We start from the raw sequence: 25,167 nt of genomic DNA, 5'->3' as shown, positions 1-25,167 counted from the left end.
CAAACTAACATAATCACGAATAAAATGATCATTTTCAATACTTGGTTCAAAATCCTTCAATGTCAATGAAGTCTGGAGCCCATGGCCTTCTCCAAGTGCTGGGTATCATAGTGATACTTTACCAGGCCTTTACTGCAGCTGTTTTCAGTTCCTGGTTGTTTGTTGGACTTTGTGCCATCAGTTTTGTCTTCAGTAAGTGAAATTCATATCTATCTGGGTTGAAGCCAGTTTGATTGACTTGGCCTTTGAAGAATATTCCACTATTTTGCGTTGAAAAGCACTTGGTTTGCTTTCGCAGTATGTTTTGGCTCATTCTCCCTCTGTCCTGTGAAGCGTCGTCCTGTCAGTTTTGCAGCATTTGGCTGAATCTTAGCAGACAGTATAGTCCTATACCAGGGGTGGGCAGTTCGTTTTCCCAAGAGTCTACATAAGAAACTGAGACTGTTTTGGAGGGCCAGGCCAATAGGTTGAACTTATTTCTACTCCACATTGATTTTATCTCTTTATAAAAGCACTATTTTGTATGGTTTTGATTAGCTGCTACTGGTAAGAGTAAATGTTATGATTAGGCTATGAATATATGGAACAGTCATAGTAATAACACCAACATTACATCAAACTTTAATCAACAATTTTGAAAATGTCCATGTTTTTGTAGTATTTCAAAGACCAGCATTAAATTAACTTTATACAAAAAACTAACAAGTGCTATTGAAATTTTTTGTAGTCTGATTACCTCGTTTACTGTGTTTCAGTTATTTGTATTGTTCAGTGAGAGAAATCTAGTCTGTCTTGTGCTTACACTGATGTCAGGTTAAATGTACGTGAAGGGCAGCTGACAGAAGATCGTCAGTCAGAGAGAATCTTTATCTGGTTTCTTCACATGTGTAGGTAGATCCAAAGAGATCTAACATCTTCTGAGCATGCCTCTTCATGTGTGGAAAGTTCTCACCTTTGAGAGTAGAATAAAATTTCAGCAGTGATACGGAATTAAAGTGCACTGCTGGTCGTGTATCAGACTGCAGGTTGATGAGGTTGAGCTGAACATCACTGGGCACGTTATCCACAATGCAAATGATGGGAGAGGAAATTGTGTGCATTTCAATCTCAACTGTTCTGAAGTCTTCAAATGGCATTTGAAGCTCTCCCTGCATTGCTCCTAACATGGATGAGTATCTGCAGAGGTGATTAGCTGACAGTGTGGCTTGTTTCAGTTTTGGCCTGTGGGTAAGAATGTTGCCCTCCAAATGGCTTGAAAGAAACCGCACAGTTCTCATGAAAGCCTTCATCAGGCTGTACATTTCATATGCAAAGAGTCCCTTTCCTTGCAGTTTGGTATTTAGTTTATTCATTAATGCAGTCTCATCAATAGCAAATAGAAGATCTGTCAGCCAGTTGGCATCTGACAGCTCTGAGATGTCCTTGACTTTCTTCTCACACGAATCTCTGCTCTCAGGTCCTATACTTTTGTAAGCACTTTGCCCAAGCTATTGAGCCATCTGACAGTTGTGTAGTAGCCTCTGCCACCATATTTAGTTTCATGCTCCTCCAAAAGTGCAACAAACGGTCTCTGATTCAATGCTTTTGCCCTGATGAAGTTAATTATTTTAGTTACAATATCAAAAACTGGGTTCATTTCTAGCAGTGACTTATACAACACTTTCTGCTCTGTTCTGGATTCATTTCAGTCATTTCATCTAAAATCCACTTCCAAAGTCCGACATTTTCTCTGTCAGATTTGGACAATCATCAGTTGTAACACCCCTTTTAGTCCCAGCTTGTCAAAGCATGCGTTCACCTCTGTGAACAAATTGCTCTCCATTGTCAGTGTCACCTATTTCATTGACTGTGTTGCTGCCAGCTCTTCCTCACAGTCTTTAGTTATCCCACATACAAAAATTAGTAACTGGGATGTGTGGCAACATCACAACTCTCGTCCAGAGCCAAGGAGAAAAAGTCAAAATTGTCCACTTTGTTTTTGCAGCTGAAGCTCCAGATTTCTTGTGATGTCCTCAATCCTTCTCTGTACGGTAGGCCTGGAGAGGGGCACCTCTTTGATAAGGCTTACTGTTTATTGCAATTTTGTGGGATATCACAAAGCTTCTCTCGACTGCTCTATCCCTGGATGTGGAAAGCTTGGTAAAAAGTCCTTGTTGCTTTTGCAGCTAAGCTAGCAAAACTTCATATGACTGCATCCACTCTACATCAGTCTAGTTCTTATATTTCTCTGTGTGTTTACTCTCATAATGGAAATTCAAATTGTAATCCTTAAACACAGAGATCTGTTCTCCACAAATGAAGCACATGGCTTTACCTTTGACTTCATTAAATAAATACTTAGGAGTCTAAGTCTTGCTAAAAACTATTTTTTTAACGTGAGCTGACATTTTGGAGGCCTAACAGCTAACTCACATTTCTCATAGACGTCTGTTCGCCAACACATTACAGTGAAGGTGTAAAAGCTTGCACACACAAACAAACGTAAATTGATTAGGTACATAAAAAAATTACCTTCAAATTAAAAAACAGTACAGTTGTATTATGTGCATGATATGCAATTATTATATTTTGTGAATTTCCCCTTGGCATTAATAAACTATCTATCTATCTATCTATCTATCTATCTATCTATCTATCTATCTATCTATCTATCTATCTATTTGATTCCAAATTTTCCATTGACCTAACGCTAGCTTGTCAGGGACAGCTGTATAATGCCCAGGTCTGCTGTTTTCAGCAGTCATATCATCAATAAACACTGGTGACTGACTGCGATTGGCAGTCACACATGTCCATGTCATAACACTACCTCCACCATGTTTCACAGATGAAGTGGTATGCTACAGATCATGAGACATTCTTTCTCTTCTCCATACTCTTTTCTAGCCATCATTCTGGTACATATTGATCTAATTTAATTTCTCCAAAGACAACTGTTCCAAAACTGTTTTTTTTTTTAATATTTTCTGGCAACATCTTTCCTATGCCTGGGGATTACCAATGTTTTGCACCTTGTGGTACACCCTCTGTCTTTACTTTCATGAAGTCTTCTCTTGATTGTAGACTTTGGCAATGATAGGCCTTCCTCCTAGAGAGTGTTCTTGGTTTGACTAAATGTCTTGAATTGTTTTATTCTTCATCAAAGACAGGCTTCTGCAATCATCCAGCACAGTTGTCCATCATGGTTCTCCAGGCCTTGTGGTGTTGCTGAGCTCACCAGTGTGTTCTTTCTCTTTAAAAATGTACCAGATGGTTGATTTGACCACTCCTGGTGTTTCTGCTATCTTTCTAAAGGGTTTATTTTGTTTTCTCAGCCTAATGATGGCCTGTTTTCACTTGAATGGACATATTGAGAGTTCACAGGGACAGCTTCCAAATGCAAATTCCACTCTTACAATCAACTCCAGACCTTCTACCTGTTCAACAGTTAATAAAATAATGAGGGACCTGCTCCCACCTGGCTATGGAACAGCTCATCAGTAAATGTCCAAATTCTTTTGAGCCCCTGAAAATGGGGGGCCATGTATAAAAATGGCTGTCATTCCTAAACTACTCGTACAATATTTTTGGTAAACCCCTTAAATTAAAGCTGAAAGCTTACACTTCACTCACATCTTACTCACTTATTTCTTCATTTCAATTCTATTGTAGTGGCATACAGAGCCAAAATTATGAAAATTGTGTCACTGTCCAAATACTTACGGACCTGACTATATTGACAGATGGAAGTCACTGGCAGGCCTGTGCAAAGAATAAAAACCATAATCAGAATCCCCCTTTTTACCACAAGACCAAGGCCAGTGATACCACATTTGCATCCATTGTAGGCTTTGGGTGGTCTAAGATAGGACCCATGCTGAGATTGTACAGAACAGTACAAAATAAATAACCACACACAGATATTTACAACTTAAGAACTTAATAAGAAAGGTAGGAAATGAGGTCAGTGCCTTCCTGATGTCTGGTCCCACTTCTCTTGATTAAGCCAGTTGATCCCCCATTTGGCTTCGGATCAGTTTATGTTTTTTTGGAAACAGTACTCTGCAGCATGGTGGCAAATGCCATGCTCAGGATTGCTAGCCCAAATTCACTCCACTGTGTCCTATACTTGTATCCGATAGCCTGGTGGTGGACTTCTACTCCAGATTTTTTGCTCCACCACATTCCATACATGGATGGATAATATTTGATTAATTCCAAGGAGAAATTTACCTTTGTACAGAAGCTCAAGGAATATTATAACAAACATCAACCCCCTCATACACCCAAACAGAATTGCAAAAAAAAAAAAAAGAAGAAAAACTTCTGAGTTGGCTGAACATAAGAGAGCAGTCACAGTTTGAAGGCGTATTGTTGTTGGTATAAAAGAGCCTCAGTGATGTTTCTTGACACACTTTTGTTGAATAATTTGTTGGCTAAAAGTCCTCAATGCTAATGTGTCATAGAGGGGATGTGCAGCATTGTTAGTAGGGCCCATCGTTCTCACCTCTCCTACTTCCTCCAGCGGTTGAGGGCACATCCCGTAACTGAGTCTACCCTCTTAAATAGATTGCTGATTTGGTGGGTGTCTATTGAAGTGATGTTTTCAGCCCGGCACACCACAAGACAGGAACTCATAGTGGCTAAAAAAAGAGTCTGCTCTGCCCTCTCTTATATAGTTCCTCTGTGTTACAAAACCAATCCAGCCTGTCACTGATTTGGAACCCAAAATACTTGTAGGAATGGACCACCTCTACATCCACACCCTGAATAGTGACTGGACATAGAGGTACTTTGTTGCAGTGAAAGTCAATAACTAGTTCCTTGTTTTTGCTGATATTAACTTGCAGACGTTTCTTTCTGCACAAAAAAACAAAGTTCTTCACTGAGTCCTGTGCTTCATCTCATCCCTTATCCCTTGTCAATACACACCATTAGTGTTAAATACTTGATTAGATTAAGTTGTGATGAATGAGGAGGTCACTGCAGCAGTGATGATTCCACTGTCACTTTATCTGTCTTCCATATCCTTGGGAAATTGAATGTTGTCCTGCTGAAAGTCCATTTGTGGGTACGTTGCTACCATCAAGGGATGCGCCTCGTTGGCAAATGATGATCTGAAATCATTTGGTATTTAGATTGTTTTCATATCAAAGGACTCATTGCCAGGAAACACACCCCTTCCCAGACCACAGCATCGCCACAACCAAGGTGCAATGTTGGCACTTGGCAGGATAGAATCATGAACTCATTTTTTCCATATCCTGATCCTCTCATCACCCAAGATTCCTCATGCCAGGTGACATTTTTCATAGTCTGCAATATTCATGTTTACTTTTTATTATTATTGTTATTAATTTTATTTAAAGAAAATAACATTCCATATAATCAAGTTGAACTTAACAAAGCAGAATTCAACCCCCAACAGAGAAAAAGAGAGGAGAGCCAACAGGAAGGGCAAAACTTTAAAAACAGCAAAGGAGGGAAAATGCCCTTTTCCCTGATATAAATGCTTATTCTAAAATTTTATTAATTAGATCTTGCCATATTTTAAGAAAAGTTTTGAACAGATCCTCTAAGGATCTACTATTTCAAATAGTATAGAACATCAGTTACTCACTGACTTATAACAGGTGGGCTGGAATTCTTCCAGGTAAGCAAGATAAGTCTACGTGCTAGTAGTGTGGTGTAGGCAATTATAATCAATTTGTCCTTTTCCACTTGAAGCCCATCGGAGAGCCCACCAAACACAGCTGTTAATGAGTTAGGAGTGATCGAAGGCTGTCTGATAAGCATTCAAAGATTTTTGTCCAGAATGATGTTAATTTGGTGCAGGCCCAGAACATGTGGCCCAGTGAGGCTGGAGCTCGATTACAATATATGCAGGTAGGATCTTGCCCTAGATACATTCTGGACAATTTTAAACGAAATAAATGTGAGGAAGGATTTTAAGTTGAATGATTGAATGCTTTGCACATATGGAGCTAGAGTGTATTCTATGTATGGCTGCCTTCCACTCTTTCTCTGAGATGTTAAATGAAAAATTCTTTGCCCACCATACCCTGGGATCTTTGAAAAGAATAGACTTTTAAGAGGTTTTTTATATATTCTCGAGATGCTGCCTGAGACTTCAAGACTGATAAGTATTTCTTCTGGAATAGAAATGGATGGGAGGTGTGGAAAATTGGGCAAGTTCCATTTAGCAAAGTTTCTAATTTGAAAGTTCAGTTCAGAGTTGTGGTGGACCAGAGCCTATGCTGATAGCACTGGGCACAAGGCAGAAACCAGGCCAGGCCAGGTCACCAGTCCGTTGTAAGGCCTGCTCAAGTACACACACACAGGGGCCAATTAGGATTTGCCAATTAACCTAGCGGGTATGCCTTTAGGAAAGCTGTGGTGCCAAGGGTAAACTCATGTAGACACAATTATGTAAATAATAAACATAAACAAAAAATAAAGAAACAATCATTTTTAAAAGATTAAACGACAAAAAAAAAGGAACAAAAGGCAGAAACATAACTGATACTGTACTAGAAAAACATTCAGAATTCAATTGGCTGTGTTTCTAATACTTTACATGACTTTTTATTCATTCTATATTAAGAATATTTTGGTGTTAAATGTAACAGATATGCAGGGTGTCCAAGCATTGTTGTGCAGAGGAGCAAATCCAGCTGATGATTTTTTTTTCCAAGGTGAGAAATGATGAAAAAACAAGCAAAGGGTCAAATCGGGAGGACACATTAAGACAGATGAAGTAAAATCAAAGGGAAAGATGGATTTGCAGTTCAAAGTCAAAAAGAAGGTTGTAACAGAATCCCTACCGCTAGGTCTACCTGCAAATCAAAACTAACTGTCCCAAAGATGATTCAAAAGCTTGAACTATCCAACAAGAAATACAGACAAGAAATTAGGTCACCTTATTTGTATATCACATCCTGTGACACCAAATTCAAAATGGTTTCGCGGTAAACAAACAATAAACCAGTAACAAAGATTAACTTTTTATTTTCAAAACTAAATATGAAGCTAACATCCAATTTAGAATCTACTTGAATGAAAACTTTTAACTAATCAAAAATATACATGTATAACATGTTGTTGTCCGCATATCGATTGGCTCTTCCTGACGTAACCCTCTCCATTTATCTAGGCTTGGGACTGACATGAAGAAATACACTGGTTTGTGCTCCTCCTGCCCATGGCTGGGTTTAGGCCAGAAGGAGTTGCATTGTGTCTTTGTGGACTTGGAGAAAGCATATGACAGGGTGTTTTGAGAAGAGTTTTATGAGGAAGTCGGGAGTGGCAAAGAAGTATGTAAGAGTGGTACAGGATATGTACGAGGGAAGTGTGACAGTGGTGAGGTCTGCGGTAGGAGTGACGGATGCATTCAACGTGGAGGTAGGATTACATCAGGGACAAGAATACAGAGAGTAAACAGCAGATTGAGGAGATCCTAGAGAGGTGGGGATATGCTGTAGAGAGGAATAGGACCAAGACAGAATATATGTGTATAAATGAGAGGGAGAACAGAGGAATGGTGAGAATGCAGGGAGTATAGTTAGCGAAGGTGGATGAGTTTGAATACTTGGGATTAACAGTACAGAGTAGCAGGGAGTGTGGAAAAGAAGTGAAGAAGAGAGTGCAGGCAGGGTGGAGTGGGCGGAGAACAGTGTCAGGAGTGGTTTGTGACAGACGGGTATCAGCAAGATTGAAAGAGAAGGTCTACAGGATGGTAGTGAGACCAGCTATGTTATATGGGTTGGAGACAGTGGCACTGACCAGAAAGCAGGAGACAGAGCTGGAGGTGGCAGAGATAAAGATGTTAAGATTTGCATTTGGTGTGACAAGGATGGGCAGGATTAGAAATAAGTACATAAGGGTCAGCTCAAAGAGGGGGAGACAAAGTTAGAGAGGCGAGATTGTGTTGGTTTGGACATGTGCAGAGGAGAGATGCTGAGTACATTGGGAGAAGGATGTTAAGGCTGGAGCTGCCAGGTAAGAAGAAAAGAGGAAGGTTTATGGATGTGGTGAGAGAGGACATGCAGGTGGCAAGTGTGACAGAGCAAGATACAGAAGAGAGGAAAATATGAAAATGAATGATCTGCTGTGATGACCCCTAACAGGAGCAGCAGAAGGACGAAGAAGAATGCATGTACAACATAACCATATTACAGTGAACGGCTCAGAGCGGTTATAATCTACACTAAAAATCCTAGTGATGGGAGACCTGAAACTCAAGATTTTTTACCAGTGTTCCCAGACTTCTTTAAGATAAACCAACAGACACTGGCCTTTGGTTATGGCATTCAACCAGTGTTTCTTACACAATGGGTGGGTCACTAACATGTCGGTGATGGGTCGCTATGTGATTGTGCAGTACATTTAGTCGAGTTCACCCAAGTGCAAATTCTGGACTGAGTGATGTACCACTCTATCTTTACTGTACTATTTGTTGCAGTATCAGGTGAGAACACCAACCACTGGTCTGACTGACAAATAACACTGTTTGAGCCTGTAAACTGTATCCCATGCACACATGTGTGACAACATGGAGGCAGTACAGCATCATTGTCGAACATGCGCCATAATGATATTTCTCTGAGGAGGTGAAACCTTCTGAAATCCCCCGAAGGATATTGGCTTTTGCCAATCAGTAAGCTGTTAGGTAGCCATCTTGCTCAAACTTTATAGTACTCCAAATCATCAGGCGCTGTGGCATGGCAGATCCATGGCTGATATCCAAATATGCAGTATCAGCGGCCTACATGATCTGTCAGTCTTCTCTGATGAAGACATTTGCCCTGTTGATGTGGCCTTGTGTGTGTGTGTGATGTTGATGGTTGACCAGATTGAGCTTCGTCGGTTATACTTGTTCTTCCTCATTTATACCTTTCTACCCATTCATAAACATTTTGATGAGTGATGATGTTTTCACTTCTGTACTGAGCCAACATCCTCTGGTGAATTTTAGCAGGATTCACTCCGTCACCACGGCGCATCGTTTAACAATTATGCAATCCTGCAGTTGAGCATCAATGTTCATTTGACATTAGCTTCAACTAGACTAATGGTGGAGCGCTGTGCATGTTTGAACTATTCATTAGCCATCGTGAACATATTGTATTGCAACAGCTTCTTTTCAAATTGCCTTTACGTTTTGATATAACCTTGTACATGGCCTATTACTTGCCTATTTACAGCTCCGCTGTCACTATGATAATAGTTTGTTTCTTGGATCATGGCATGGTACTGACTTTCTTTCTTGGGTCCTCAGATTTAAAAGTATCAAAATCCCTGAATTAGACTAAACTGTAAACCTTGAGACTGCCAGTTTTGTGTCCCCACTAACTTACTGTCCCCCTTCAACTGATTGTACTAATTGTGACTTTTGAGTCCTTTTGCATAAAATTGTTAGTTAAATATATATATATATATATATATATATATATATATATATTTGTACATACTTAAAAATTACACACAAAACTGTGCATGGTGCAGCTGGTTAGGCAGACTGTGGGAGAAGGAATAATGTGTGACATTTCCAGGCAGCAAAGTCGAGATGCTGTCATCTGATTCTATGGAAAATCTTTTTAAAAATTCTTGGAATGTAGATAAGTTCCAATCCACCAAAAAAAAAACCTTATTTGACATAATATAATAAAATATAGTGATGGGAAGAAAGCAGCATTTCTTGTACTGTATAATATAATTTGCTTTAAGTGAGCTGTCCTCCCCCATTCATGTGAGTGTGCCTGTATGCCTCACCAGAGTGCAGGCTTTTCAGAATGGCAAGGTGTTTCAGACTTCAACGCTGGTTTCCATGGCAATGCATAGAGGAACATAGCATATTCTACAAACAAGAAGAGACCATTCCATCAATCACATTTATTTGCTTACATAATGGCTAAGTCCTCCCAAAACCTCATGCAACTGTTTTATAAAAGCAGTCAGTGCAACGAATTAAGTGGAGCCAGCTAGAGTGCTATTAAAGTGAATATTAAATATGTGCCAGTGATCGTGTGCTTAATAAATCCACACTCACTGCCAGTGAAGCTTTTGCCCTTGTTACCAGTAAAATGTGGGAAGGGAGGGAGGGAGTACAATTGGGTCCCTTTGCCTCACCTACTTTTAGCTTGGCATAAGAGGATATTCTTACTCCTTCTATGGCCTCAAATTTGTTTTCCACGTAACATTCCAAAAACCACCAAGTCAAGATTTCAGCTGTTCACTGCACTTCAGGGTCGTCATTCTTGAAGCCTGCGTCCACACAAAAAGAGTCTCACAACTTCCCACGCAAACATTGGGTCTTATAAAAGAGAACTCTTTGGGGAAACGTGTATATTTATGGCCATTCTGACCCATGCACACGCAACCTTTCAGAGAAACTGGGACTCTTAAACAAGTAGGGAAATGCAGCCAAACCATCTAAATGTCAAGTTGCACGCATAATTCACATCACAGACCTGTTAGCCTTTATTGTAAAATGCATTGATGTGACAAACATATTAAAGCTCAAATGTGATGAATGTGATGTATTTTAGTTCCCATTTAAGAGGATCAATGCTGTGTATTTGCAAAGAAGTACATTTTTGTTTTTTTCATCAGTTTAAACTACCTGTTGTCTCTTCTCAGGGAACAGGCCGACAGGTCAGGAATATCTTAGTGATGCTTCATTCCACTTTACCTGCTGTGCTGGAATGACTAAGTCTTTCCAAGAGTTCGGCCTTCAGCTGACTGATGAAGTGCTACATTCAATTTTCATATGGTGTGGCTGCATATATACATATAACATAACAAGGCAGTTTACACTAATGTCTGTTTATCTAACGTAATTAGAGCACTTTAATGCACTCGTAAAGGCACCTAGTGAGAAAGAAGCTGCTTTTGTTAACTATAACCAGTTACATTCCATTAATGCACAAGTCACCTGTGATGCCAAGATGAGACTGAGAATCATCTGCTCTGGCATAAGACTGCAAAAAAAGGCATCTCCAATTACAGTACAGATGCCATTCGCAGATCAAAATCAGAGAGACCAGGAGAGGGGAAGGTTCCTTGCCCAAACACTAGGCCCCAGGTGGATAGACGGACATCCCAGCCAAGAGAGAGGAAGGTTCCTTGCCTCTGGTGGATGGACATGCGTCCCGACCAGATACTGTATACTTACAATACCTTCCCTGTCTCTAGGGGCTGTCTATTCCCCCAGGAAGCTAGATGGCAGCCGTCCTGGATATCGATACCAGTTCGAACACCAGAAGGGGCTGCCAGGAATTGTAGTTTGGTAGCACAGTCCTGCTAGGGTCCATGGGTGCCACAAGAGGGCAATGCAGGAAGTTTCACTCCCTACTATTTGGGACTTTTGTATGACCCAGAAGTGCTTCCAACAAGCAAAGCCCTGGCACTAGAATTACTCCCTGGTCCTCAATAAAATAGACGCACTACTTTGTCCAGGCGAGTCAGAGCTGGGAGGAAGGAAGGCAACACTCAACTGGAGGATTGGCAGTATGGAGAGAAAAGAGAGAGAGGCACCGTGTACATTCTTTGTACAAGATATTTTGTAATAAACACCCTTTGATTTGAAACCAGAACTGTGTTTTGTGTGTTTCTGTTTGGGGTTTGGAGCTCTGTGGCGCCCCCAGCCTTCACACTGTATTTATGATACAAGACAAGAATAAGTTCAAGGAGCAACGGGAAATACAAAACAAGACCATTTGAGCATATAATCTTTAGCCCCTTCTCTATCTATCTATCTATCTATCTATCTATCTATCTATCTATCTATCTATCTATCTATCTATCTATCTATCTATCTATCTATCTATCTATCTATCTATCTATCTATCTATCTATCTATTTTCCAACTCGCTGAATCCAAACACAGGGTCACGGGGGTCTGCTGGAGCCAATCCCAGCCAACACAGGGCACAAGGCAGGAACCAATCCTGGGCAGGGTGCCAACCCACCGCAGTCTATCTATCTATCTATCTATCTATCTATCTATCTATCTATCTATCTATCTATCTATCTATCTATCTATCTATCTATCTATCTGAGGTGACTTTAAAACTTTCTCCTGTGGTCCCTTCTGAATGAGGCCCTGAAATGTCTGTATATTTTTGGACTAACAGCATCCCAAGCTTAAACTTTTGTCTACTGGCCTTTAGTATCCTTACACTCTTGAACTCAGCTCAGCCTTGAATGTGACATACTGTATTTGCAAGGCAGTTAGAACATTAGAAAAACTTTTGACAAACACAAGCCATTTAGACTAAGAGAACTTGCTAATCCTATCCACTGAATTCCTCCAAATTTACTTCAAGTTGAATTTTAAATGTCCTTATAGTCCAGCTGTCCACCACACTACTTGGTCATTTAGTCTATGTGTTTATAGTTCTCTGTGTGAAGAAAAACTTCCAAACATTTGTGTGGACTGTACCCTTAACAAGTTTCCCGCTGTGCCTCTGTTCTTGTTTAACTCATTTTAAAGTAACAGCCTGGATCTACTGTACTGATTCCTTTCATAATTTAAACACTTCAATCACATCACCTCTTAGTCATGACAGTTCTTTTTCCACTTGTGGTTCCTCCAAATGGCCTATCCTCTAAAATCCCAGAGGCTCATTGAGTATTCACTTAGTATCTCTGTCTTGCTTTGATGGTCTTACTGGGCCCCCTTCACTGTTGCAGGGGCTCCTGCCTATCAACATTCATACACAATAGATCTGCATGTACTTTTGCTCTGTTAGGCTACTGATTTTACTTCACCTTGTCCTGGGCCAATCTACTGCCAGTTTTCTTCCTGGCAGTCATCCATTATATAGTATAAACATTTAATAATAAAAGAAGTTCATTCAACATCAGAGACAACTTTGGAAATGGTCCACCAGACAGTATAGTATACACATTTACTAAAATACAGCAGTTCATTCAACATCAGAGACAAACAAGTATGAGGACTATAAATTATTTATGAATTGGAATATATAATTGTGAAATGATTTATAGCTAACAAAACAATAGTAACCATTGAATGTATTACTTGACGTGGAAGATGCAAGATGGTGAGCAATCTCTATCCAGTTTACCAGATGTGTTATGTTATAACATGGGCACGAATGTCAGTCATGGACTTCATCCTGATAGCAACATTGTTTTATTTGATCTTTAAAAAGTGATTCTTGATAGTAAGCACTAAATAACAATACATTTAATAATAATTCCTCTTTTGCTATTTTGAAATTTCAAGTATCTTCGCCACTGGGCTTTGCTCACTCTACACCCATGCCAAATACCTCTGGAATGCTTGGAACAGCTGTTATTTTTTAAAAAGGAATTCAGAAGATGTTATTACAAAAGAGGAGGTGCTATCTTTAAGAGCTACTCCATACCGATCAAACTAGTGCTGAAGTCTAACTTGAATGCGGTAGCAGTGAAGGGAAATGACACAAATGCGGTATTAAAACAGAAAAGCTAAGGGTTTAGAAGCATGTCTGGAGATGGTGTGCAGATTAAGCAGAAATTGTTGAAGTGTGGTCTGCCTCTGTGAGCGAGGGAGGGTAACAGTAATAGAAAGGCAGAGTGGGGGAAAGGGCGGGGTTAGTTTGGGGGCGGGGCTACACCTGCTAAACTGTGTGCACGTGGCCACTCGTGAGCGCGCACAGACTCTTCTTCTCCCTACCTGGTGGAGGTGGGTGTGAAGAGAAATCGAGTGAGACATTGAAAGGGAGGGGTGACCATAACATTTTTGTCCCTGTTGCGCTTACCGTAGCTGCAAACAATCCAGGAAGACGCTTAAGGACTGTGTGAGGCATCGAGCGTTGGAGGAGAAAAAAAAAAATCGTTTTCACCAAAAGGAAAAGAAATTTGGAACTGGAAGTGTGAGGATCTTATTCAACTGGAGATTGTGGTCGTTTTCACTCTGCACAGCCGAGTAGATCTGTCGAGGAGAGGCAGGGAAAATAATGGGAGGCGGGGGCGAAAGTTAAAAAGAGCGAAGCCGCAGTCCGGGTCTAGGAGGCGCCGAGCTGCTTACCTCCTCTTGCCGGCCTCACTCGAGGTCGGGGCTGCGGGGGGTGAAGACGACTCGGCTGCGGCAAGCTTTAGCTGCGGGACTTGTTTCTGTTTGCAGGACTGCTTTGAAAATTTCCCACGCCTTAATTTTGGATGACTGTACTATTTAAGATATTTTAAAGATGTCGGATACCGCCCCAGCCCGTTGCTTAGATGATATCGACTTGGCTGCTTTAAGGGTAAGTGGTTTTAAGAGGTGTTTACATGCGAGCTAGTAAGTGCGTGTGTGTGGGTGGGACTGTCGGTTTTTGCTTTTTTTTTTTTTAATGGAAACTTGCGGGATTCCTCGCTGTGATTTGCGAAGGGTACATGCAGCCAACATACGGAGATATCTTAGGGAAGAAGAGGAACGTCCCTGGAAGCAGCCAGTCTCCTGAGTTTGGCCTTCAGTGAAGCCACCAGCTCTGATGGCGTTTAAGCTGCTGTCCCCGATTCCAAGCCGAGAGCCTCGCCGCTCCGCCTCACGTGACCTCGCGGTGTTTATCGGCTTCACGCCGTGCAGCTCGCAGTGTTTCCGTCGTTTGAAGGAGTGGAGGGGCTCTCTGGCATACCTACGGGGTTGCTACTAAAATGTGCCATTATTGTGCTATCGGCAGATTCAATTTTTCAACAATCCAGATAATTTTGTTCATTTTGTGTGACACAGGTGCATGGTCCTCGGAGAAGCCAAGCACTCTGCTGGAGTTCGGTTGCCACTGACTCTGTCAACTGTAACCTTTCAGTAATTGAAATTCAGATTTTTGGGCTGGTTTGCAGTTTTCTCTCTCGAAAAGCATCAAAGGACAGGACAGGTTGTTCATTTCAAGTGCACCCACGCCTCGAATCCCCTCCCCACCTCCTCTTTTCAGGAGTTGCAGTGCAGAGTGACAGTAACAACCCCCCATAAATGTAATCGTAATCTGAATGTGTTGCACACGAAACGCAGCTGATTCGCCATTAATACAAATGATACCAGTGTCGAGTACTCAGCTGTTTGTTAGCAGTGAGATCATCTATAGCTGTTAACTCTTTCAGGGGACAAAAATGTTCAGTTGTCATCTTAAAAAATAACAAAAAATAAATTCGGCGCATGGAGTTGCTCCGACTGTAACTGTCAAACCTAAAAATCGTTGATCGAGTAGACCCCATCAGTTCGTAGATTTATAACCCCACATTTTCATTTTAGTGTACTGTCAATCATAATTTTTATATAAGCACGCCGAAAATAGTTGAGCGACCCGGTTTAGGGGAGTGCATGACCTACAAAGTCACATTTATTCTGGGTGATATTAGTTTTTTTTATCGTTTAGGTCCATTTGGGCTCTAATTGTGGTTGCTTGTATGCATAGAGAGAAACAATGTTATGGTGTTGGATTTTATGTTGTATAGATTGTGAAAATTTTCAGAATCCATGTAGAGTCACTTATTTGGCTGTCAGCTTTATCCAAGGCGACTTTCACCATTTCAGAGATGCAACTGGTTACATTTGCTTTGCTTTTTCCAGTCGCTGCACAGGCAGGTGAAGTGACATTCATTTGTTCACACAGTGTTAGTGGTGGGATTTGAACCCACAATCGGTGGGTTTGAAATCCAAAGCCGTTTTTGTTGTCTCATAGAAGAGAGCAGAAAACTTTCCAGTGTCACCTTAACATAATTTATGTAATTTGCAGTTCAGGTTTGAGAGAAACTCGGGCATGGAATCTAGTTTACTTTAATTGTACTACAAGTAGAAACAAGAATCCTGTTTTGAGAGTGCAGCTGGTGGTGGGTGGCATTGAAAGTATAAAGAACAATGTACTGTTGAATGAAAATTTTTTTTTTTTTTTGGAGTAAACTGAAGTAGGTTTATGTAAATTTGTAATGTTGACACAAAGTCCAAGAGTACAAAACAAATTGTGAGTCTTCAATTTTAATATAAATATTCTAATCGGTGGAGCATTCTGAAGAAACCAAGTAGAAATATTTCCAGATTTGAGTTCAGATTGCCTTTAGTGTCCTGAAGGTGGAAGCAAGGGTTAACAATGTGCATTGTGCTTGTGATTATTTTTAATGAACCGTGAAAGATTGTTGATCTTGCAATTGTGCTTAAATGATGGATTTGCTTTAAGTCATAAATTATGCCTGTATTTTGTGAGGACAATTATAAAGTTCAGTTTTTAACTTGGTCAGGTCCAGTTGTATCAGGGACTAATTTATGGGTGTGATTTTTTTTTTTTTTTTTTTTTTTTTTTTTTTTTTTTTTTTTTTTTGGACCTACTCTGAAATTTGGGTTTCCTCTGTCTTGGAGAACCATTTTGCTCACAAGTCACATCATGTCCTGTTGCTGTGCCATTTGTTCTATAAAGGAATGTAGGTTTTTTTTCCTGTCATGAATTCTACATTCCACCGTTAGGCACCATACTGTGAGGCTTACTTAGCACCACATGTCTTGGTTGTGACACGTGTCTTCACCTGTCTGCCCTAAGTATCTGTTTGGGTGTTGCTTGTCTTGGATGTTTCTTTGCTTCATAGAAACCTTGCACCGTTTGTCTAAAATTATCCTAAGTTTATATTTGGTACTCGTTGATTTAGGAGCAACTCAATACAAATTTTTTGCGTTGTGTCGGCTTTTTCTGGGAGGTTGTAATGTAATGGCATGTGGAGCTTAATTGGTCATGCTTTTTATCCATTGTTGGTTATTGTCAAGCATAGTCTTTTGTCATCTTCTTCACAGTTACACAATGTCTATACTCCCACTCACTGTACACATAAGCAGCTTGAGGGAACAGGTGTGACGTATCATGCCTTTACTTACAAAGCAGTAGATTGTGCCCGTAATGGGATTCCTTTTTATATAATGCTTTGTTTCTGGTTCATGGCGTTACATTTTAGATACTCTTGCTTTTAAGTAAGTATGGCTTATTTAGATTTAACAGTAACGATTAATGGTAGTGAACCTTGTGTATAAATATAAAAAATTACACTTTAAAAACAAACAGGACTGAGGTAGTAGCATTTGATTTGTTCTGGACAGTAGAATCATTCAGTAAGTGGTCCAAAGGTGATTGACAGAACTCCTAGAAACCTTTTTGTACCAACTTTTTTTATTAATCTGAACATTTACTTATGTGAAAGCTTGGTACCAAGGATATTGATTATAAAATAATTACATAAAATTCTTAAACTCGCTTAATTCAATTCAGTTTGATGGGTGGCCTTAGCCTGTCCTGATGGTATCCTGTACAAGGTAGCAATCAACCATGTGTGCTGTGCTAGACAAATGAAGGGTCTTCATAGGCGTACTTCTCTACAGATCATGGTCAAGCATGAAATTCAAGCTTCGGCAGCAACACTAACCATTTTGACATTATGCTGTGCAGGTGGCATACAGTGCATGTCAAAAGTATACACCCTTCTATTAAATGTAATGGTTTCTGTAAAGGTTTTTATTTTCCTTTGGCAACAAACAAAGCATTATATTTATAAAGTTATGTCAGATACTTTAACCTTCAATAGGATTTTGTAATGTGCATTAATATAAGTGAAAAAACAAATGGGACCTTTTCATTGGTAGCATGTGTTGGTGTTTGGACTCTTCATATGTAATAGATGACTTTTGAATGGAACTCTTAGGACTAATTTTTTCTATGTGGACCAAAAATTGAGAATCAAATGCTTTATATTAAAATATGTATTTAATAATATATAATTGAATTTGGGTTAATAACCTGTTCATTTCTGTCTGTAGTATAACTTTTGCAAAGATACAAAAGTCGAATGCTTTACCAAAATTGACAAACGGCTGCAAAGAAACTCTCACCTATGTTTTTTTAGTTCCATGAGAACCCTCAGTGCCAGGATGCGGTTAATGGTAGACTTCTTAGGCATAAAAACCAGACTGCTCCAGTTGCTGGTAGGTGATCACAGATCCTATTGATGATGGCCTTAGCAAGGCCCACCACTGGGAAAATGACATTTTTAAGTAATAAAGTATGACATTTTACTCACCATAATCAAATACAAATAATTACTTGAACCTTTTTAAAATCAAACTTGATAAACCCTGAAATACTCACTGAGATCTATGCAATGTTAAACTATTTGGTCCTTCTCTGGCTTTGATTAACACATTCTTACTCTGCAGAAAATATCATTGTTATGATTCTGACCAATTTTTAGTTTGGATTTGTTAAAGTAACACAATTACTGTCAAATGTTTGAATACAATAAGTAGTCAACTTCCATAACCCACCCTCTCTTTTTCTACTATACAGATTATCCTTACCTATACATATATACAGTAATCCCTCCTCCATCGTGGGGGTTGCGTTCCAGAGCCACCCGCGAAATAAGAAAATCCGCGAAGTAGAAACCATATGTTTATATGGTTATTTTTATATTGTCATGCTTGGGTCACAGATTTGCGCAGAAACACAGGAGGTTGTAAAGAGACAGGAACGTTATTCAAACACTGCAAACAAACATTTGTCTCTTTTTCAAAAGTTTAAACTGCTCCATGACAAGACAGAGATGACAGTTCAGTCTCACAATTAAAAGAATGCAAACATATCTTCCTCTTCAAAGGAGCAAACAAATCAATAGGGCTGTTTGGCTTTTAAGTATGCGAAGCACTGCGGCACAAAGCTGTTGAAGGCGGCAGCTCACACCCCCTCCGTCAGGAGCAGAGAGAGAGAGAGATAGAGAGAGACAGATAAAGAAAAATCAATACGTGCCCTTCGTGCTTTTAAGTATGCGAAGCACCGTTCAGCATGTCGTTTCAGGAAGCAGCTGCACAAAAGATAGCAACGTGAAGATAATCTTTCAGCATTTTTAGATGAGAGTCCGTATCGTCTAGGTGTGCGAACATGCCCCCCTGCTCAATCCCCCTACGTCAGGATCAGAGAAAGTCAGCGCAAGAGACAGAGAAAAGTAAGCTGGGTAGCTTCTCAGCCATCTGCCAGTAGCGTCCCTTGTATGAAATCAACTGGGCAAACCAACTAAGGAAGCATGTACCAGAAATTAAAAGACCCATTATCCTCAGAAACCCGCGAAGCAGCGAAAAATCTGCGATATATATTTAAATATGCTTACATATAAAATCCGCGATGGAGTGAAGCCGCGAAAGGTGAAGCGCGATATAGCGAGGGATTACTGTATATTATAGCTCTAATTGGAAATGGAATGCATATTTAGATCAACTGCAGTTTTTCATTTAGATTTTCAGGTTGTATTTTTTTTCCTGTTTGTGCGGCATCTAAAATCTATCCATATGTGACTGACAGGGATCAGCTATTTTAGTTGATATGTTTTGTGAATGCCCTCTGCTTTGAACTTACTAGAATTAAATATTTGTGTATTTAGCAGATAGTCTTGTTCTCATTAGGCCTGTGCCAGTACAGAGCTAACTTTCTGACTGTGGTGACACATCTGCTTACTACTTGGCAAAACGTAAATGAAGAATTAGAGCAACCTGCATTAAATGTTAATTTCAAAAATGAACACTTTTTAAGACTAAAAAAATCAATAGTGATTCACTTCCCAAGTTTTCACCAAAATCTGAACATCAATTTCATCTCTTAATGCTGTTCTAAAAAGTGTTTTTGGTACAATTGCTTTGATAAAAAGATGCTGCCTTTTTAGGGTCCTTGGCTAAGAATAGCAAAAAGGAATGATCTTGAAGATTAAGATTATTTCAAAGCCAAGTGTAACTTCTCCAGTTTGGCATACCCAATAGTAAAGGAGAGCCGAATAAATAACTTAAGGAGCTGTTTGCTGGTGTTACTTAAAAAAATTAATTTCTCAAATACAGGCAATTTGTGGACATATTTATAGGCTGATGTTGGTGGTGAAATGATTTAAACTATTTAAACCAAACTGTTTAAATGAAAATCCTATTGTAAATGAAAAGAATTTGCTTAAAGAGTGTTTAAATGAAAACATTTTAAATGCAACACTACCTTGCTTGCAACACCCCACCAGATAATGTCACTGTAATCACCTGCTATTTTATGTATTTATTTTTATTTGATTAGTTATCTGCAAAGATCCATAACCTGTCAGTATATCCCTTAATTCACCGTAATTCCTAATCTTCTTCTGGCAGTTTATGGAAACATCTAATGGGATATTGCTGCTTATTTGTCAATTATGACATCTTATTCTGCTCTGGTAACACACTTATTTTGCTTGGATAAATCTGAAACCCAACTACCATACCACAATGGGAAAAGGATGGCATATTTTACTTAAAATTAGAAGAAATTAAATTCTATTTTTTTAGGAACAGTACTCAGTCCTTTAAAATTTGTGAGGAATTTTTTACTGTTTTTGTCAGTTAATAGGACAATGCTGTACTATTACTAATGGTTTTTGATATTTAAGGTTTTGAGTAATTGCATCATCTTTTTTACCCCCCTCCCCTTCTCTGGTCTCCAAAGAGTATCTGACCTTAACTAAGTTGTTGCTTGTGTTATTTTATAATGAATTTCCTAAAAATCAGAAAATAAAAATATTAGTTGTGTTAAGAAGTTAATGCAAATTAATGCTATAACATGAAAATCCTACAAACAATTGACAAGCTTAAGTACTGTCAGTGTCCATAGCCCCACAGTATTGAGATGATTGAAACATCCTTTTAAATATAATCTGACTTATTTTCTTTTTCTTACACCTGCTCTCATGATACAACATATTTTGCTTTTTAAAAGTGTATACAAAACAATGAAAACGGGTTGACACTGTCGCGGATGTCGGTATGTACAATGTTTGTCAGAAAACAAATATAGCCCCTGTGTGTGTGTGTTCCTTTTAAATGCTTAATGCACAGATACCTTTTAGTGTATGCATGTGTGTGTATAAATAAAAATATAAGTAAATCAAAATTTTACCCATCTCTGCAGTCAGTCTATCACATGAGCAACCTCAGCAGTGTTAGACTAAAGAAGTTGAGGGAGTCTGGCATTTTGGGTTATTTGTTTTAAGGGTACAATAGCCATTTAGACCATAGAGTAAAACAGTGTGCCTCTCCAATCTCTACCTGTTTTTCTTTTTCTCTGGATGCACACTAACCTCTTTCAATGGATTGCCCAGCTTAGTTTAATACAAATTAAGTACAGCTATTACTGGCAGATGGTGTGGTGCAGTTCATAAGAGACTACTAAAGCTTCTTATTTAAATATGTGGGCTTTCATTTAAGCAAACATTAAGGTGACATTCTGTGTAGCATTGCTGATAATTATGGTGCACCATTTGCGAGTTGCTTTATTACTTGAAGTAATATCATGCATTTCTTGTACCTTCTCACAGATGGTGCACCACAGACATTAGCACTGCAGGACGATTTCTCTTGTGATATGTTATGTCCAAAAGATTGACACATTTTTCTATAGGAATGTGATGTTAACTGTGTTTAGTAAAATTTAAGAGATATTGTAGAACTGAATTGCAATACTTGATTTTTTTTTTTTTTTTTTTTTTTTTTAATGTCAATAGTATTGTGTATTGCCGTAATATTATTCTGTCACTGGCAAGTTCCAACAGTAAAATATGCTACCTTGTAATATTTGTTTTCAGTTGATTAGCAAGATTTTATTTTTATAGTTAAAAAATGTTATCATTTAACACTAGAATTACCAGAGCCTACGAAAAAACTCGTAAATCCGTCTCACCTTAAATCGCGTCTTAAATGCGTTTGCACCTCTCCGCCAGAGTCTTTTGTCATCTAAATGTGCTGATAAACACAAGCTACTAGCAGCCAGCTATTCCATCCCCCCACCGACTTAGAACGAACTTCTTCTAGCTCATGCCTTGCCTTGATTTGATTACAGTATCTGGGATTGAAGTGGAGTTTTAGAGTGGAAATAATACTGTATAGCGTTATTTGGAATACACGCATTTCATGTGTGTTCCGTTTCTATAGTAGTCTGTGCAAACACATTTTTAAAACAGAAACATTTTTCATATTCTAATAGTAAATGACAAAATGTAGGCATAAACTATATAACGTATGAAGCCTGAAGTCCATATATCAAATAAACACTTTCACAAAAGGTACAAATAAGAGAACACGTGCGCTTTTATTCAAAAATATAACTGCACACAAAAAAAAAAGCCGCGTTAGCATGCCACATTGACACTCTTACTACAACCGCCGCGGTGGTGTAATGGTATCAGCTCCTGACTGGGAATCAGAGGGTGGCGAGTTCGATCCCGCACGGCTCCACTTCGAGAAGTGAACTGCTCTTATTCTTACAATTTTAGAATAACAACATAAATTTGATTTCAGTCTGTAACAGCCGGTGTAACTTATGATACTGGTAAAGGTTAGCTTATTTTTTTTTATGTTTTATTTTTTTTAATTCACTTTTAATTCTCGCAGTCGCATTCAGAATCAATCCATACAACCCCATCTGACACAGCTGTTTTCACATAAATAAAAGTGCATTTTTATTCAAGACTATAACCGAAGAGTAAAGAAGGCAAGTTACAGTTGGTTGTTGATACGACAGCTTGCGTGGTGCAATGCTAAGAACTGCTGATTTCAAGTGACGGTGAGATATGAAGAAGGCAGCTTCGCCAGCGTTTGTGTGTCAGAACCCTTTTGGGGGGGGGGCGGTAGTATGCATCGTGGTACACTGCAGACCTATAGCGCGTCTTTATGTCAGATGGGGTTGTATGGATTGATTCTGAATGCGACTGCGAGAATGAAAAGTGAATTTAAAAAAAAAAAAAAAAAAAAAAAAAAAAAAAGCTAACCTTTACCAGTATCATAAGTTACACCGGCTGTTACAGACTGAAATCAAATTTATGTTGTTATTCTAAAATTGTAAGAATAAGAGCAGTTCACTTGTCGAAGTGGAGCCGTGCGGGATCGAACTCGCCACCCTCTGATTCCCAGTCAGGAGCTGATACCATTACGCCACCGTGGCGGTTGTAGTAAGAGTGTCAATGTGGCATGCTAACGTGGCTTTTTTTTTTTTTTTGTGCAGTTATATTTTTGAATAAAAGTGCACGTGTTCTCTTATTTGTACCTTTTGTGAAAGTGTTTCTTTGATATATGGACTTCAGGCTTCATACGTTATATAGTTTATGCCTACATTTTGTCATTTACTATTAGAATATGAAAAACGTTTCTGTTTTAAAAATGTGTTTGCACAGACTACTATAGAAACGGAACACACATGAAATGCGTGTATTCCAGATAACGCTATACAGTATTATTTCCACTCTAAAACTCTACTTCAATCCCAGATACTGTAATCAAATCAAGGCAAGGCATGAGCTAGAAGAAGTTCGTTCTAAGTCGGTGGGGGGATGGAATAGTTGGCTGCTAGTAGCTTGTGTTTATCAGCACATTTAGATGACAAAAGACTCTGGCGGAGAGGTGCAAACGCATTTAAGACGCGATTTAAGGTGGGACGGATTTACGAGTTTTTTTGTAGGCTCTGGTAATTCTAGTGTTAATGACTTGGGTCAGTATGATTTCATTATTAAAACTGCCGGATGGTATTTAAGGGATGCAGGTGGTGTTTATAAAGGTGTATTTATTTCAGAGACCATTATAAAGAAGCAAGTAAAGAATTGTTAGTTATTAGTTTAGTAGTAAGAGGAAGCAATCTAAAGACAGACAAAAGATCTATCCATATATTTTTCCAAGAAATGTGTGTCTAAATCTTACACATTTTTGGTGCAGAAGTATTTGTTAGAATCAGGTTGTCTATAATCCATCAGCTCAGTTATTTATTAGCTCTTTTTTCTGAGAAAGCTTTAGTAACTTGCACAGTACATTTATTCTGTTAATTCTTATTAATATTTCTGGTATCTGGTTTGAGATTTCATTTTATCTTCCTACCCTGCTCTTTTTTAAATATGTAGTGTTGAAATAATGGATATGGGGCAAAAAAGACAATTTTAAATAAGTTTAAGTGTGAAATATTTGTGGCTAAACCACATTCATTAGGTATTGTAGTTTGGATCAGGACAGTTAATACTTCAAAAGAAGCAAATGCCATGCTTGCACATGTAATATTGGAAGACATTTTCTGTAAGTGTATGGAACTGCAACTGTTAAATGTTTATTAGAGACAACATGAAATCTTTTATTTGACAACCTTAAGGAATGCTAAAACTTTTTTTGAAATATATTGACCATTCTGTTAACATTGACTGTAATGCATTTTTAGCCATTAGTAGAATACACTTTTGCATAATATGACTTAAAATGTTTTGGTTAATGTATTTATAATGTGAAGGAAAAATTGCATCTGATTATATGGAAGATGATCTCAACAAAGCCATACACCACATTCATAAGTAAGACTTTTTGTGTGCTTTGAGTTTAAACACCTCATTAAACTGTTTCCAAAGACTGTAAGGCAAGTTTATTCTTCTGGTGAAATAAATGTGATTTAATCTGTGCTTTACTTTTTTTTCCCCCAAGATGTTTGCAATTAGTTATTTTTGGTTTAACAAGCACTTATTGGTTTAAATAATTGTCTACTTATGCTATGCTGTTTCAGTTAAGCACATGGCAATAGTGGTAATTTTACTCTGAATTTTGAAATTTTAGTTTGCTCATGACTAGGGGTGGGCGGTATGACCAAAATTCTATATCACGGTATTTTTCTAAATTATCCCGGTTTCACGGTATTGGCCGGTATTTTTTTCCCCATGCATGAGTGAATGTTAACCACATTTTCCACTGCAATTACTGCAGTAGACTGGCTAAGAATAACCTATTCCACTGTTATGAGAATTGTACATTGTACAAAAAAACATTTTAATGTGCACACAAGTATTAATACAGGTTTGCATGTCCCCATAAAGTGATAGTTTTCAAGGGGGTGACACTAATGAAGAGAAGGAATCACATTGCATGACAGTTGCAGTCAAAATATAGAACCTTTTTATTGAACAAATTTTGCAAAAACTTAAACTATGATTTTGACAACATATTTTCAACCATCCAAAGAGGCATTTAGACTTAGTAAAATATCCAGAGGTGCTTGTCAAAACTTGTATTGCACTGAACATGTCTTAGAAAAGTAATAAATAGTAAATATTTTTTGTGAACCAACTACACTTTCTGTTAATGTTAACAATCTCTGTCCACTGACACATTAAAGTGACTTTTTAAACAACTTTACCATCAATAAA

The 25,167-nt window shown here is 38.6% G+C and overlaps 1 protein-coding gene across 4 annotated transcripts in view; it reads left to right on the top strand.

Annotated features, from left to right (window-relative positions):
* Positions 1–13,637: 13,637 nt before the first annotated feature.
* Positions 13,638–25,167, top strand: part of mink1 (misshapen-like kinase 1) — a 264,519-nt gene continuing 252,989 nt past the window's right edge. For all 4 annotated transcript variants that reach the window (XM_028798142.2, XM_051924055.1, XM_028798141.2 and 1 more), the window contains exon 1: positions 13,638–14,234. In XM_028798142.2, coding sequence (XP_028653975.1) covers positions 14,178–14,234 — 57 coding nt within the window. In that variant the 5' untranslated portion in view covers positions 13,638–14,177. The remainder of the gene's footprint in view (positions 14,235–25,167) is intronic.

Source organism: Erpetoichthys calabaricus, chromosome 3 (genome assembly GCF_900747795.2).
Source record: "Erpetoichthys calabaricus chromosome 3, fErpCal1.3, whole genome shotgun sequence".
Classification (NCBI taxonomy): Eukaryota; Metazoa; Chordata; class Cladistia; order Polypteriformes; family Polypteridae; genus Erpetoichthys; species Erpetoichthys calabaricus.
Note: the sequence above shows the minus strand (reverse complement) of the source record. Positions and strands in the feature narration are given on the sequence as shown.